The sequence below is a fragment of the Pelophylax lessonae genome (genome assembly GCF_965119305.1).
Source record: "Pelophylax lessonae genome assembly, chromosome: 10".
Classification (NCBI taxonomy): Eukaryota; Metazoa; Chordata; class Amphibia; order Anura; family Ranidae; genus Pelophylax; species Pelophylax lessonae.
The window spans coordinates 159,450,682-159,467,275 of record NC_138777.1 but is presented as its reverse complement, the minus strand read 5'-3'; the positions used below and the strand labels follow the sequence as shown (position 1 = coordinate 159,467,275).

The 16,594-nt window shown below is 41.9% G+C and overlaps 1 protein-coding gene across 7 annotated transcripts in view; it reads right to left on the bottom strand.

Annotated features, from left to right (window-relative positions):
* Window positions 1-792: 792 nt before the first annotated feature.
* The window catches only part of LOC309565713 (uncharacterized protein), a 49,195-nt gene continuing 33,393 nt past the window's right edge, over window positions 793-16,594 (bottom strand). For all 7 annotated transcript variants that reach the window (XM_082270690.1, XM_082270685.1, XM_082270687.1 and 4 more), the window contains exons 4-6: window positions 11,212-11,271; window positions 10,904-11,086; window positions 793-1,193 (exon numbers count right to left, since the gene is read on the bottom strand). In XM_082270690.1, the coding sequence (XP_082126816.1) occupies window positions 1,009-1,193; window positions 10,904-11,086; window positions 11,212-11,271 (428 nt within the window). In that variant the 3' untranslated portion in view covers window positions 793-1,008. The remainder of the gene's footprint in view (window positions 1,194-10,903; window positions 11,087-11,211; window positions 11,272-16,594) is intronic.

Here is a 16,594-nt window from a genome sequence, read left to right as displayed (position 1 = left end):
ATAAAATGCAAAATACATTGAATGGCTTAATTAGGAACAATCCATTGTTTTAGGCAAAGTACTTTGAAGATAATAAAGAGCTCATTTATGGAAAAAAAACTGTTGGGGCTGACAGTAGAAGATGAAGGCACTGTGCTTCATTTTGTATAGTTCATAACTGAATTTTTTAAGGCCAAGCTGTAAACCAATGAGGCTATTAAGATATTTATGCAAAGCAGGATTATTACTTTTAAATGTTTTAAACAGCAGCAGAAATTAAATACAATTTGAGATTTGTTTCCTTCAAGGATATCCAGTCTTTTACATTTTTCAAATCCCAATCATATTAGATGGCTGTTTTAATGTTGATTTCTGCACACAGGCTTTAAAGGTCTCCATACAGGTGCTAGACAATGAAAACTGCAAAAAAGGAAAAAGATCATTATGCTGGTTTCATGTAGTCATTTAAAAATCTCTTTACTCAAATGCAGCATGCAGTTAAGGTTTTCTTCCATGAGAAGCCATCCTAGTGCTGATGGCATCAGTAGCATTCATGCACAGTGTTGAGATGTCAAGGCGTTTGGAAAGCTTCTATATTTCCTTACAGTCATTCAAAAATCAGTACTCCACATATTTACCTCTCGATTGATGGTGTGTTTATGAAAATTAGCAGCATTCTCCCCAGAGCTTTTTTCCGTCATTGAGTATATTGAAACATTATTCCCAGTTAGTAACAAAAAAAGCCCCAAAATAGCAGAATTGCTACCTTGTGTCTAAAAGTTGAGCCCTTCTTCATCCAATGGCTTTTTAATACTTTGTAAAGTATAAGCAAAGATGCACGTTAGCAACCGTTTTGTTACTTTTTCAACAGCTAGGGGTAATATTCCAAGTTCATGATGCTCTCCTTCAGTTCCAAAAGCCAAGACAATTCTGTATTTTCCTGTTCATCTCCTTAAGTTTCAGCACTTTATACCAAAGGCCATGGAGGTTGACTTAGTGGGCAACTCAAATTTTTTTTGTTCCTGGTCTTTATCCATTAACAGCCATGCAAGCCCAAAACAAGATACAGAAGAAGCAGCAGTAAATGATTAACACCAAAAAGGCTATGCACAGCCCAATGTACTGTACAATAAGAGTCCAAAATGCAAAGAGGTACAAGACATCATGGCACTGTCCGTGGTAGGAGATATAGTGGGTGAAAACCCATATACTTCCTAGAAGAAAGAAGAAAAAAAAATAGAACATGAGAAATATAAAACAGGTTTACTAATGTGACAAAAAAAATATGCAGCACTTGTCTGGCAGTTAAATTGATGCTTGCTCAGTTGATGTGACGCATACAAGCTATATGCATACTGGCTTATATACCAATTGACAGTCCTTTGAAACAATATCACTAAATGAAGTATGCTATGGTTCCTAATATATATACAGCTGTAAGAAAAAGTATGTGAACCCTTTGGAATGATATGGATTTCTGCACAAATTGGTCATAAAATGTGATCTGATCATCATCTAAGTCACAACAATAGACAATCACAGTCTGCTTAAACTAATAACACAAAAAGAATGAAATGTTGCCATGCTTTTATTGAACACACCATGTAAAGATTCACAGTGCAGATGGAAAAAGTATGTGAACCCCTAGACTAATGACATCTCCAAGAGCTTATTGGAGTAAGATGTCAGCCAACTGGAATCCAATCAATGAGATGAGATTGGAGGTGTTGGTTACAGCTGCCCCGCCCTATAAAAAACACACACCAGTTCTGGGTTTCTTTTCACAAGAAGCATTGCCTGATGTGAATGATGCCTCGCACAAAAGAGCTCTCAGAAGACCTATGATTAAGAATTGTTGACTTGCATAAAGCTGGAAAGGGTTATAAAAGTATCTCCAAAAGCCTTGCTGTTCATCAGTCCACGGTAAGACAAATTGTCTATACAGTAAATGGAGAAAGCTCAGCACTGCTGCTACTCTCCCTAGGAGTGGCCGTCCTGTAAAGATGACTGCAAGAGCACAGCGCAGACTGCTCAATGAGATGAAGAAGAATCCTAGAGTGTCAGCTAAAGACTTACAAAAGTCACTGGCAAATGCTAACATCCCTGTACAATCCCCTTACAATACGTAAAACACTAAACAAGAATGGATTTCATAGGGCGTGGTCTCGTCACATCCAATGTCCAATGGGCCAGCGCGACATTGGACGTGACGAGACCACGCCCCCACCAGCCGGCTTCCTTGCTAAGACAGCGTGCTGAGAGACGCCGCTGTGCTCTCTATGCCTCATTTCATGCAAATTGACTTCCATTTAAATTTGAGTGTACTTGCCTACTTTTAATAAATACAGTATTTTTAAGCGGAATCACACTATGTCCCTGTCACCATTTTTCATATATCATTGGTCGTCACTTGATTGCTGAGCACCCAATATCCTACAGTGGATGAAGAGACACCTTGTGGAGCCTTGTAGTACTACACCTTGCCTGTTTGGTCTATCCATTTATTTGGTTGACCCATATACTCTGGTAAGCTGCTGGTTTGCTTACTCGGTGATCTCTTTATTCTCCTGGTGTTTTGTTTTTTCCCTTCCTTTTCATCTGTTACAACCTGTTGAGCCTATTCGGTTCTCTCGGTTTTTCTTTGGCACCCTTATGATTTTTTACACATGTGGTGAATACTTCTTGAATATTGCTATATACAGTATCACACTATGTCTCCATTATCCTTTCTTCATTTTATGATACCGTCTGCTGCTTGATTGCTGAGTATATACCGTGTCTGTTGGAGGAGATACATCTGGAGGAATCTTTCCTAATATATCAAACGCATTTAGGTCTATCCATTAACTTGGGTGACCCATACATTTCGGTAAGCCTTGAATCTGCTCATTGGTGAACCATTCTCTTCTGATGTGACTTCCTACTCTCTATCTCCTCATCTTTGATACAGAGACCCAGCTACCAAGATCTGTGTTTTTTTTTCCCTCCTCATTTTTTTGGTCTTTTTTGGCACTATATATTTGCGGATTTCATATATTTTTTTGGACATTATTTTATATATTGTCACCATTCATGTTGGACATTCATATATATCTCATTTCATTATATTTGTGTATCACTATTGCTCATGCGCCATAATATATTTTTTTGTTCAATATTGAGTGTTTATAGACATCACTTTTTTCGTTAGCGCTACACATATTCCAATTTCTATATCGTTTGGGATTTTTTCTATGAGTCATATGTGTGCTGCTTTCCCTTTTGATCACTACATAATTATCTAATTTATACTAATCACATTTAGCGTGGAAATCTTTACCATTACTAGATTATATATATATATATATATATATATATATATATATATATATATATATAATCGTTGTAAACAATACTTTTGGTAATATAGTGTATAAGAGTATGTTTACAATGATATATACAAAATTTGAAGGATTATGCTTCTTTATGGATGAAATATATTATTTTGCATGAAACTGTTTTCCCATATATTTGTATACCGGAGCTTTGTAATTGTCTTTTGATATCTTTCAGAATCATGTGGTAACCCTGCCCTGGGGATGGCTTTGTTTTAGTTATGCAGCCTCTGGGGGGGGGGGGGGGTGCATTTGGCACTCTCACTTGACCAGAATGCGATCCCTGTAGAGGGAGGAACGAGTGGGGAGTTGTCCCTGCTCTGGGTCCTCCCACTTGCCTTTGGGACCAATGAATCGGGTCTAGCAATAGGTGCGTGTCCCTCAGTCTGTGCATGCGCAGACAGTGACCTTCACCTGGCCATCTATTGGCCCAACCTCCATCTTTTGCTGATAGATGGCTGCTATGCGGCCTTCCACTCGTCCAGTTATGGCCTCATAAATGGCAACACGTATGCCTGGCACAGACCTGGCACATGCGTGATTGGGCATTGGGTCTTGTGATGTGGTCCTGTGCTGAAGCAGCATATAAGGGCCGCTTTATGGTAGTGGGAGTATGGCGGTGGTTGCATGCAGATAAACTCTTTCCTTTCAGGTACTTTCTCAATCACATTGTCAACATATTTGGCTGTATAAGGAGTAGCATACACCGGTGTATTTACACCAATTTATATTAATCACTCTAAGGCCTGCACTTTGTACTTTGCTATACGCTATACCTTGGTCAGGGTTGTGATCGTATCCCTACCACTATGATGAACAACTAACCAACCTACTTGCTGCACAGGCTTCTGGAGGAGTTTTTACTGCTCCTTGTGTATGTGTTTATGCCTGATCCCTGTGGAAGTTTAGTACTCTTTGAATGTAGAGATATTATCACCCTTTTACCATTTATGTATTCCCAGATATACAGCCAAGAAAACATTAACACAAATATGTAAAGAAAACCAAGAAATACCACGCTAATAACCATAACAGAAAATTATAAATGAGCAGCCAGCACAGCAGAGGACAGTCTGTATACAAAAATTAAAAACTATTTTAATTATCTGAAGTTCCGGTCTTAGGTACCGGAAGTCCGGCCGTAATGTCGGTATTTGCCATGCGCTTCACATCTAAAAGGGAGGCTTGGCACTCACGCACCGATGCCATTTTTTTGGTGTTTGCCTTGCGCTCTTCATATTGAAAGCGAGGCTTGGCACTCCTGCATCAACGCCATTTTGTTTGTTTGATACACGGGAGACATGTTTACATTCATGTCTGCGGTACAGAATACAAAATTGAAAGGACTCAAGGGGACTGCTTTGGCTGCCAAAGCCAGCAGATTATTAGCATGCATAAGGAAGGGGATGTATTCCAGAGATAAAACTATAATTCTTCTACTTTATAAATCACTGGTCCAAACACATCTGGAGTATTCTGTCCAGTTCTGGTCACCAGTCCTCAGAAGGGATGTGTTGGAGCTGGAGAGAGTACAGAGAAGGGCAACAAAACTTATTATGGGTTTAGAGGACCTTAATTATGAAAAGCGAGGGGTTGGATTTCCTTCCTGAGCCCCAAGAATGCAATTGAAGAGTCCATTGAGGATCAGCAGGGGCTGATTTCATCTAAACTATATGCACATAAATGAGAATTTTTGAACCTTGAAGTAAAACTAAAGGCAATTTATTTTGTCATTTTAGATAGTGTAAGGGAGGGTCATAATCCCTGTCAGGTTTTTTGCCATCTGTGTCCCATTGGGGGAAATTTATATTAACTTAATGTCCTTAACAACAATAGGAAGTGAGAATAAATTCTTCCAAAGGGAGGCAATACTAATTTGTCACTAGAACTAGTGCCCCCATTGGAAAATTTCACCTCTATTGCTGTTTTGGGGACAATCCAAACTCTGAGATTTTCTTTTACGTTTACTTTCGAAGATAATGATAAAGAGAACCAAAAGAGAATGACCTCCCTAACAGGGACACACAGCATTAAAACCGGACAGATGTTCTAATTCCCTCCACTCTATCCAACACATAAAATAAGTTTTGCCGTTAGTTATACTTTAAAGCGGAGCTCGGCAAATTTTCTTAGAATCTTGGAGCCAAAAAAAGAAAAGTTAGAAGCCAGTTTTTTTTTTTTTTTTTGCCTACTGGGCAATTTTACCCCCTTCCTGGCCAGGCCAAGTTTTAGCTTTCAGCGCTGTCAGATTTTGAATGACAATTGCGCGGCCACGTAACATTGTACCTAAATGACATTTTGTGTATTTATTTCAGACAGATAGAGCTTTCTTCTGGTGGTATTTAATCACCACTGAGATTTTTATTTTTTTGCTAACTACACGAAAAAGACATACATTTTTTTAAAAACATTTTTTCTTCATTTCCGTTATAATTTTTTGCAAATAAGTAATTTTTCTTCTTCAATAATGTGCGGTGATGGGGCTGCACTGATAGGGCACTGGAGAGGCTGCACTGATGGGGCATTGGTGGGGCACTGGTGAGGCTGCACTGATGGGGCACTGGTGAGGCACTGATGTGTGATGTGCAGACCCGACTCGGAAGCCCATCCAGGGGGGGGGGGGACCTGAGCCCCTGGGGGATTCCCTGCGAGATGGTGACTGGCTCAGGGCCACTGCTGAGCTAGTTCAAAGCTGCCAGCTTCTGCTGCAGGGAGTCTCCCTGGACAGATCGATAGACCTGCACCCAGTGGGAGGGAGGAGAGAGCCACACAGGGGACACTTCCTGCCAGCGGCTCTGCTCCATCCCTGTCAGCTCCGCTCCTCCCCCCGCCCACCACACCTACTACACTACAGCCCCGCACCTGACCCAATCCACCGTTCACAGTGCAGTCCTCACGGCGCTGCCACTCCCCATACCCGGCATCAGAAAACACCTGCCGGTCACCCGGCAATGTTGCGCCCAGCTGCTCCCCCCCATGCTAGCCGCTAAGGCTGACAACAACCCAGATACCAGGCTGGATTTTCTAGTCGCCATTGCGACTAGGCACCTGAGGTTTGCCAACTGGTGCCTGGGGTGTGCTTTAAAGTAGAACTTCTCTTAAAAGTGAAACTGCCACTCCTCCCCCTCCTGTACTATATATGGACGTTTTTTTTTTTGGGGGGGGGGAGCAGGTACCTTTTACTGACAGGTACCCACTCCCACTTCCACAATTCTCTCATCTAGGCAATTATGGAAGCTCAGCCAACCCCCCTCCCCGCCTCTGGTGCATGTCCCAGGAGGTTGGGGGATCAGTACAATGGCATGAAACAGCAGGAAGTCACAGCTGTTCCGAAAGTCAAGATGGTAGTGCCAGTGGCCCAAAGACTGGCAAAGAATCTGCCCAGTTGAAGACAATGCTGGATTCATGGGCTGGTGTGTGTCTGTTTATTAAACATCCGCAGCTACAGTATTTGTAGATGCTGAATTATATATATATATATATTATTTTTTTTAAGACTGTAGTTCCTCCTAAGGACTTAATTTATACAGACTAAAACATGATGCACTGCGTTAACAATATATTTCAACTGGGAAATCATAAATTAATAATTATTCCAATATATATTATGGAAAAAAATTGATCTAACTAAATAACACAGCTACAGAAAGTATTTTCTGAAAATCACTCAAGCCCCCAAAATATTCTTAGTTATTCCTACTATACAAGTTGAACAACTGTTGTTAAAGTGCTACAGGCTAAAGAACCTTTGTTCTAAAAGCAATATCAATTAGGGAAACTTATTACCGAGTGGTAGGAGTTAAAGGGGTATTAAATGCAAAACTAAAAATGTAATATATTGCAGCTTAGCAATCATTAGATGTGGTTAGATCTGTTTTTACCAGGTGCTCCAGGTGATATACACTTCCTGTATTAGGGTGCCTTCACTTTAGATGGAGGACCAATAGAGACACCTTTGGACAGCAGCATTGTCACTTTGGGGGGAGGGAAGTGTTAGATGAAACAGCAGATTTGGATACACCAACAAATTGAAGCCAGACTCCAGCTAACCGTTTTTAAGCAGTTACAGCAGTAGTTTTGTTCATTTTGGAATAAAGGTTTTACAAGAATAAATTAAAGCTGGCTATTGTAAGCACCCTTGTCAGTGTTAAATGGTTTGTCTCAGCCTTCTAACTGCTACATCAGCAGGAAAGCTTGTTCTGTGGAAAAACAACAGACTTACTGTCTGGATAACCAGGTAAAAATGAAAGTAAGAAAACCTAAAAAAAAAGAAAACAAATGCAGCTATCACACCTAAGAATTGGCAAGCTGAAAAATAATAAAATATTTGCTTTTGGGTCTATGGAAGGAAATGTAAATATTATACGGAACAAAATTTTAAACGAACACTTGTTTTTGTCACCATTTTTCATGAGCTGAACTCAAAGATCTAAGAAAACGGATTCATTTGTGAAGAAAACACCTTTCCAAAGTGCCAGATGCCATTGAATGTGAGTATTTGCCCACTCAAGTTGGTTACGGCGACGAACTGCAGTCAAGTCAAGACCCCGATGAGGACAACGGACATGCAGATGAGCTTCTCTGAGACGGTTTCTGACAGTTTGTGCAGAAATTCTTTGGTTATGCAAACTGATTGTTGCAGCAGCTGTCTGAGTGGCTGGTCTCATATGATCTTGGAGGTGAAGATGCTGGATGTGGAGGTCCTGGGCTGGTGTGGTTACATGTAGTCTGCGGTTGGGAGGCCGGTTGGATGTTCTGCCAAATTCTCTGAAACGCCTTTGGAGACGTCTTGCAGTAGAGAAATGAACATTCAATTCACGGGCAACAGCTCTGGTGGACATTCCTGCAGTCAGCATGCCAATTGCACGCTCCCTCAAATCTGTAGCATTGTGCTGTGTGATAAAACTGCACATTTTAGAGTGGCCTTTATTGTGGCCAGCCTAAGGCACACCTGTGCAATAATCATGCTGTCTAATCAGCATCTTGATATCAAAGAAATAATAATATACTGCGCCAACCTCAATGTAAATTCATATACCAAAAAGCAGCTAACACAAAATCCTGAATAACAGATCCATAGAGTATAAAAAGTAGGTGTAGCGCTAAGCAGGTGACATATACAGTCCTTTTATAGTTCACAGAGAAAAATGAGTGCAGAGATCAGTGCTGGGAGGAGCCTGTGACGCGTGACCCTCTACACCAAAGGTGTCAAACACAAGGCCCGCAGGCCAAATGCGGCCCCCCAGGCCATTTCATGTGGCCCTCACACCTCTCCTGCAGCTGTGGCACCCCCCTTGTTCTGCCCCCACCTTGTCTCAGTAGTCGGCAGCAGAGAGGACAGAACTCCTTTGCCAGATCCTGTGCTTCTCTGTGCTGCTGCAGAAAGGCTCATCTTTACCACCCCCCTTCTCAGCAGTCTTCAGCAGAGAGAAGGGCAGAACTCCTCCTACAGATCCTGCACCTCTCTGTGCAGCCACAACACCACCTTGTCTCTGCCTCCCCTGATCTCAGTATTCAGCAGACTCTGTAAGCTGACTCCATCCCTCCTCTGGTCCTCCATCCACATCTTCTTCCTGGCAGTAGCACAAGGTAAGGGGGTGCATTGTGATGGAAGGAAGGGTGGGTGACTCTTGACTTCTGATGGTGGAGGGCTCTTGACATCTCATGTAAGGGTAAAAGAGGGCGTGGGGTGCTCTTGACATCTAATCCTACAGAAATAACCGGCCCTTTGAGGGAAACCATAATGTTAATGCGGCCCGCAATGAAATTGAGTTTGACACCCCTGCTCTACACCATCGGAGGGTGCGGCAACCATTTTGCTGGTTATCCAACCAGCTGCCTTATTACATGAGAGCCTGCTTGCTAATTTGTATGCAAGTTGCCTACCATCTTTTAATAAACCGCTTGTGATACATACGTGCAGTATCATGAGGAGTCTCTCCTTCTTTTATCTGATCTGAGGTCTGGTACTGGTATTATCTGGCTATCGATCGAGGACCGTGAGGGGGATTGTTTGTGTGCACTCCTAGCGTTATATGTTCCTGCATTTGATTGGCCTTTGTAATGAGGGTCAGTCTCATCTGGTAAGAGGCTTGACACTTGGGTGCTGGTGGTGGTCTCTGAATTAGGCACTATTGTCAGGATTGGTTGGACACCGATCTCTGCACTCCTTTTTCTCCGTGGACTATATAAGGACTGTATATGTCACCTGCTTAGCGCTACACCTACTTTTTATACTTTATCAGCATTTTGATATGCCCCACCTGTGAGGTGGATGGATTACTTTGGCGAAGGAGAAGTGCTCACTAACACAGATTTAAGCAGATTTGTGAACAATATTTGAGAGAAATAGGCCTTTTGTGTACATAGAAAAAGTCTTAGATCTTTGAGTTCAGCTCATGAAAAATGGGGGCGAAAACAAAAGTGTTGCGTTTATAATTTCGTTCAGTGTATATGGATATGAAGTGTGATGATTTTGTAGAGATTTATTGTATAAGGAGGTAAATTAATAAAGATAAAATAAACAAAAATGGAAAATACTTGCCAACTGTCCCGTTTTTGCCAGGACAGTCCTGGCAAATAGGAGCCTGTCCTGGGTAATTTACATTGTCCCGGCTATGTACTTATTTACACTTTATTTATGTTTACAAATTACATTTTTTGTATGGTCACACCTGAGCACATTTGACAGGGAATTGTGATAAAAATTTGAAACTTTAGGCAGAAGTAGTGCAGCTGAATGGGAGAATTATTCCAACTCTGCTACTTTGGCCTCAAGTTTTTTTCAAATGTTGTCAACTATGTTTTTCATCAGCCCATCTAAACAACAAATGGGATAAGCATCCTATTTTTATACAAAGAATTTCCAGGGAGTAGACATCCCCTCTATATTAAAAAGAAGAGCTAAGAGGTTTTGATTTGATTAGAAAATCACCATGGGTATTTATGAATACTGATACCCTTATCGTCTATATTCATTGTCGTAGGCGCAACGGATGATATATATAGCCAATATTGTTATGATTTCCCCTTTCATATTTTATAGAACCACAGGTGTGGGCAGCCGATTGCATTAGGGTGTGCCTGCCAAAGTTCAAACACACATGCCTTTTTCTGCAGCCTCAGCTGCACTGGACAGTGAATGAATGGGAAGTGCTCTGTGCTGAGCGGCTTCCTGTTTGTTCACAAACTGAAGCAAAGTAAACAGTTTACTATGCTTCAGGTATGAATGAACACAGTGAGTGAGTGTGTTCACGGTGTTAATTTCGAAAAGGAAGGGGCCAGTAAATGACATATTTACTAGCCCCTTCCCCTGCTCTCCAACTCGAAACATCCCCCGCAGCAGCCAGGAGGAGAGGAGGAAAGCCAGCAGCACTGTGGGGTGAGGGGGGGGTCAACATGGGGAAGAAGCCTAGACAATAGGGGGACTCTGCACCGTACATTATGATTAGGGTGTGCCCAGGCAAACCTGGCATACCCCCTATGCACGCCTATGTATAGAACACAATCATATTTGTTCACCCATTCACTTAGTTTGCCTTCATTCTTACCCGTGATCAGCCAGCAGAACCAGAAGGTAGACAATGTGCAAATCAATAAGAAAAACAAGAATAACTTGTCACTTGAAAGCAGGATTGTGAGTGTGCAGCCCATTAAGAGGAAGATTATTCCTTGTACTAGTACATAGATAGGGATATGTCTTTCCAGCGTGCATTCATCCAGGTATAATGCCCCTATATAGAAGCAAGAGAGAAAAATAAGAGGCTGTACCCATCTGTACAATTCTGCTTTTAGAATTAAAAGCATTAGTCTTACAAGTATCTTATCTACTTTAAATTAAGTTTTTCGTTACACTTACCCATGCTTATGAAAGTAATGCCAATAATACATAGAACAGCGATTGCTAAACACACGCCAACTAGAAGAAATGTTGCAAGTTAATACTGGAAATATACCGTGGTTTCAAAACATATGCAGTTCAAAGATATAAATGGTTCTATAGCTATGGCTCAATAAATATCCTACAACACAATGGAACAAGATGAATGAACTTTAGTGAAAATGTATCTGACAGGATGAACCGGTGCAGTGTGTACATTTCCACATCACACTTCAAATGAAACAAGGGAATATTCAGCATGTGGCAATGGATGTCAGAAGCAAAGGGGCAAGTTGTATCGTTGTAATGCCTTGCTCATAAGGCCTGAAAGTGGGCCTAATCTTTACTACGTTAACCACTTTCAGAACGTCTGTTGCATATATACTGCGGCAGGGTGGCCCGCCTGCGCAAAATCAGATACATGTATGTAAATTTGTGCAGGAGATGTCGGGGGGGGGGGGGGGGGTGCGCGCGCCACCGGAGCATCGCTCCCGCTGTGATTGGACACAGCAGGAGCCAATCAGTGGGTCTGGCCTGGACCCGCCGATCATTCGGCAGAATGATAAGTGGGCATGCTTAAAGGCCCACAGCATGGAAGTGTGGCTGCCCCATAATTTAATTTAAATTAAGATTCAGTTAGTATTAACCACTTTACCACCGGAGAATTTTGCTGTCTTACGTCTGGGCCACTTTTTGCGATTCGGCACTGTGCGACTTTAACTGACAATTGCGCGGTCGTGCGATGCCGTACCCAAACGAAATTTACGTCCTTTTTTTCCCACAAACAGAGCTTTCTTTTGGTGGTATTTGATCACCTGTGCAATTTTTACTTTTTGCGCTATAAACAAAAAAAGAGCGTTTATTTTGAAAAAATAACAATATTTTTAAAATTTTTTTATATGAAATTCCCCCCCCCAAAAAAATGTAGAAATCAAAATTTTTGGCCAATTTGTTTTCTGCTACCTATGTTTGGTAAAAAAAATCACAATAAGCGTATTTTGATTGGTTTGCGCAAAAGTTATTGCGTTTACTAACTAAGGGAAAGATTTCTGTCATTTTTGGTGTTTTTTTTTTAACACGTAATGGCGGCGATCTGTGATTTTTTTGCAGGACTGCGACATTGCGGCGGACAGATCGGACCCTTGACTGACGTTTTTGACACTTTTGGGGTTACCAGTGACATTACTACAGTAATCAGTGCTATAAATATGCACTGTTACTGTAAAATGACACTGGCAGGGAAGGGGTTAATTTTATTGGAGAGGGAGGGGTTAATGTATGCCTGGTGCTTACTAACGTGTGGGGGGGGGGGAGGTGACTGAGTAACACAAGGACAGATCGCATGTTCAGCGGCTCGGCGAGCTCCCCCCCCCCCCCCCCCCCACCCTGTCGTGGCACCATTATGTGGTTTTGTCACCCTTGTATCAAGGGGGGACTTTGATGAATGAATTCTTGGTTATCGCTCGAGTTCTATGACTGAGTGAATTTTAATACTTGGATTTTTAAAGTTTTTTTATATATATTCCTATTTATGACTTAATAAAGTTTTATGGATTCATTTATACCAATAATGGTGCCGCAGCCATTTCAACACCATCTTGTTGTTTGTGTATTTATTTCCTATATTTATATATGAATAGCTTGAGCTGAGGTGCAGCCTACAGTCCCATGAGAGAATGATGGTCTGCCTATGTAAACAAGGCAGACCGCTGTTCTGTCAGAGGAAGATCTTGTGTTTCAGCTAAGCTTGAAACACAGATTTCTCTTTTCCTCCAGTGCATCCACTCCCCCTACAGTTAGAAAACACTCCCTAGGAGCACACTTAACCCCTTGATCACCACTAATGTAACCCCTTCCCTGCCAGTGCCATTTATACAGTAACCGTGCATTTTTTTTTTTTTTTAGCACTGATCAATTTTTTGGTGCCACTGGCCCCCAAAAAGTGTCACTACGTGTTAAATTTTGTTCTCTGCAATGTTGCAGTCCCGTTAAAAAATCTGCTTTTCTTTACCAAAAATATGTAGCAGAATACATATTGGCCTAAATTAATGAAAAAAATAGATTTTTATTTTTTTTTTTTATTGGGAATGTTTTATAGCAGAAAGTAAAAAATATTGTTTTTTTTTTTTTTTTTCAAAATTGTGGTTCTTATTTGTTTATAGCGCAAAATATAAAAACCACAGAGGTGATCAAATACCACCTAAAGAAAGCTCTATTTGGGGGGGAAAAGGACATCAAGTTTATTTGAGTACAGATTTGCAGGACTGTGCAATTGTCAGTTAAAGTAATGCAGTGCGGTATCGCAAAAATATGGCCTGGTCATTAAGGGGGTAAAACCTTCCGGAGCTGAAGTGGTAATGTATAACTAAAGGCAAAACTTTTTTTTTTTTGTTTTAGATAGAGTGGCAATGAATTAGAACAGCTGTGAGTTTTTTGTAGTCTGTTCCCCCATTAAGGAGATTCACCCTCTCTATTTATCCTGTTTACCATGATCACTGAAAGTGAAAGTAAACGAAAATTCCAAATTTTAGGTTAACCGCAGAAAAGTAAAAGAGGGGGGAAACCTTTTAAAGGGGACACTACTTCTAGTGACCTGGGGGTCCCCAAGGAATTCCCTTAATTTGCAGGTATTTCCTCTCTCGCTTCCTGTTTGGCTATGGGACAGGAAGTGAAAGTAAATCTCCGCAATGGAACACAGATGACAGAAAAAAGTCTGACAGGGGTTATAACCCTCTCTTACCCTATCCAAAATGAGAAAAAAAAAAGTATTGCCTATAGTTTTACTTTAACCACTTTACCTCCGCTCACATGGAGGCTACTGCGGCAAAGTGCCGCGATCCCGTCCAGCGACGTAGACCTACGTCGCTGGACTCCGCCCCCTGTGGGCGGCGCTCGCGCGCCGCCGGAGGCTCGCTCCCGCTGTGTTCATTCACAGCGGGAGTCGGGCCAGCGGAGGAGCAGCGGCGATTGCCACTGCTCTGCCCCGATCGTCGGGGATCGAGTCTGGAGATCCGCCTGCTGTGTGTAAACACAGCAGGCGGATCTCCATAGTGACAGGGACTGACAGATCGGAGTGTTCAGCATAGCTGGACATCCGATCTGTCCTTCTGTCACACAGTCACCTCCCCCCCCACACGTCAGTAAGCACCAGGCATACATTAACCCCTCCCTCTCCAATAAAATTAACCCCTTCCCTGCCAGTGTCATTTTTACAGTAACAGTGAATATATATAACACTGATTACTGTAGAAATGTCACTGGTACCCCCAAAAGTGTCAAAAATGTCAGTCAAGGGTCCGATCTGTCCGCCGCAATGTCGCAGTCCCGCAAAAAAAAAAATCGCAGATCACCGCCATTACGCGTTAAAAAAAACACCAAAAATTACAGAAATCTTTCCCTTAGTTAGTAAACGCAATAACTTTTGCGCAAACCAATCAAAATACGCTTATTGCGATTTTTTTTTACTAAACATAGGTAGCAGAAAACAAATTGGCCAAAAATTTAAAAAAAATTAGATTTTTGCATTTTTTTTGGGGGGAATTTCATATAAAAAAATGTGAAAAATATTGTTATTTTTTCAAAATAAACGATATTTTTTTTGTTTATAGCGCAAAAAGTAAAAATCGCACAGGTGATCAAATACCACCAAAAGAAAGCTCTGTTTGTGGGAAAAAAAGGACGTAAATTTCGTTTGGGTACGGTGTCGCACGACCGCGCAATTGTCAGTTAAAGTCGCACAGCGCCGAATCGCAAAAAGTGGCCTGGACGGAAGACAGCAAAATCCTCCGGTGGTAAAGTGGTTAACCAATTCAGCCCCGGAAAATTTCACCCCCTTCCTGACCAGGCCATTTTTTGCGATACTGCACTGTTACTTTAACTGACAATTGCGCGGTCCTGCAACACTGTGCCCAAATAAAATTGATCTCCTTTTTTCCCACAAATAGAACTTTCTTTTGGTGGTATTTGATCACCTCTGCAGTTTTTATTTTTTGTGCTATAAACAAAAAAAGAGCAACAATTTTGAAAAAAAAAAAAACAATTTTTTACTTTCTGTTATAAAACACATCCAATAAAAAAATATAAAAGAATAGAATTTCTTCATCAACTTAGGTCAATATGCATTTCGCTAAATGTTTTTTCACTGGAAAGAAAAATCCCAACACACGTATATTGATTCGTTTCCGCAAAAGTTATAACATCTACAAACTATGGGAAAGATTTATGGAACTGTACTTTTTTATTTTTTTTTTTTTACTAGTAATGGCGGCGATCAGCAATTTTTAGCGGCACTGCGACATGGCGGCGGACAAATCTGACACTAAGTGACACTTTTTGGGGACCAGTGACACATAAACAGTGATCAGTGCTTAAAAAATAAAAAGGCACTGGTACTGTATAAATAACACTAGCAGGGAAGAGGTTAACACCAGGAATAATTGTGCTGCTAAGGAGTGCTTTGCAACTGTGGCTGTGACTAGAGGAAAACAGAGATCTGTGTTTCTGCATAGCAAAAACAGAAGATCTCCATTTTCCTCCCTCACAGAATGACAATCTGCCTCGTTTACATAGGCAGACCGCTGTTCTTCCTCTCCTCTGAACAATTGGTGGGTCCTGTGGGCCATCGGACCCACTGATTTGCTCCCACTGTGTCCAATCACAGCGGAAGCAGGTCACCAGTGGTGCGCGTGCCCCAGACCTCGTGCACGAACTCACGTACATGTATGTGATTTCATGCAGCCGGGCTGCCCTGCCATAGTATATATGTGGTAGGCGGTCCGAAAGCAGTTAAAGGAATTGTAAAGCATTCTATGCATTAAGATAAAAAGTCTCCTGTGTGTAGCAGCCCTCCTCAGCCCCCCTAAGGCCGCTTTCACACTTGCCGTTCAGACAGGGAGCTGCCGTTCGGCCCTGCCCTCTCTCCCTCCCGATTGGCTAAGACATAGCAGCAGCGCCATTGGCTCCCGCTGCTGTCAAAGTCAGTTAGCCAATCAGGAGAGAGAGAGAGAGAGGGCAGGGCCGAACGGCAGCTCCCTGTCTGAATGGATACACGGAGCTGCAGCTCGGCTGCCCCCATAGTAAGCTGCATGCCTTGGGGGCACTCGACAGGTGGAAGGGGCCAGGAGCAGCAAAAAGGGACCCGAGAATAGGAGAATCCAGGCTGCCCTGTGCAAAACCAACTGCACGGAGCAGGTAAGTATAACATGTTTGTTATTTAATAAAAAAAAAAAAAAACTGACTTTACAATCTGGCGGTATTCCCGAGTGTGGCTCGGGGTTAATTTTCAGTACCAAAAGCGGTAACCCTGAGCCACACTCGGGATTACCCCACAATGTTACTCACCTTCAATGCGATCCCCCGCCGT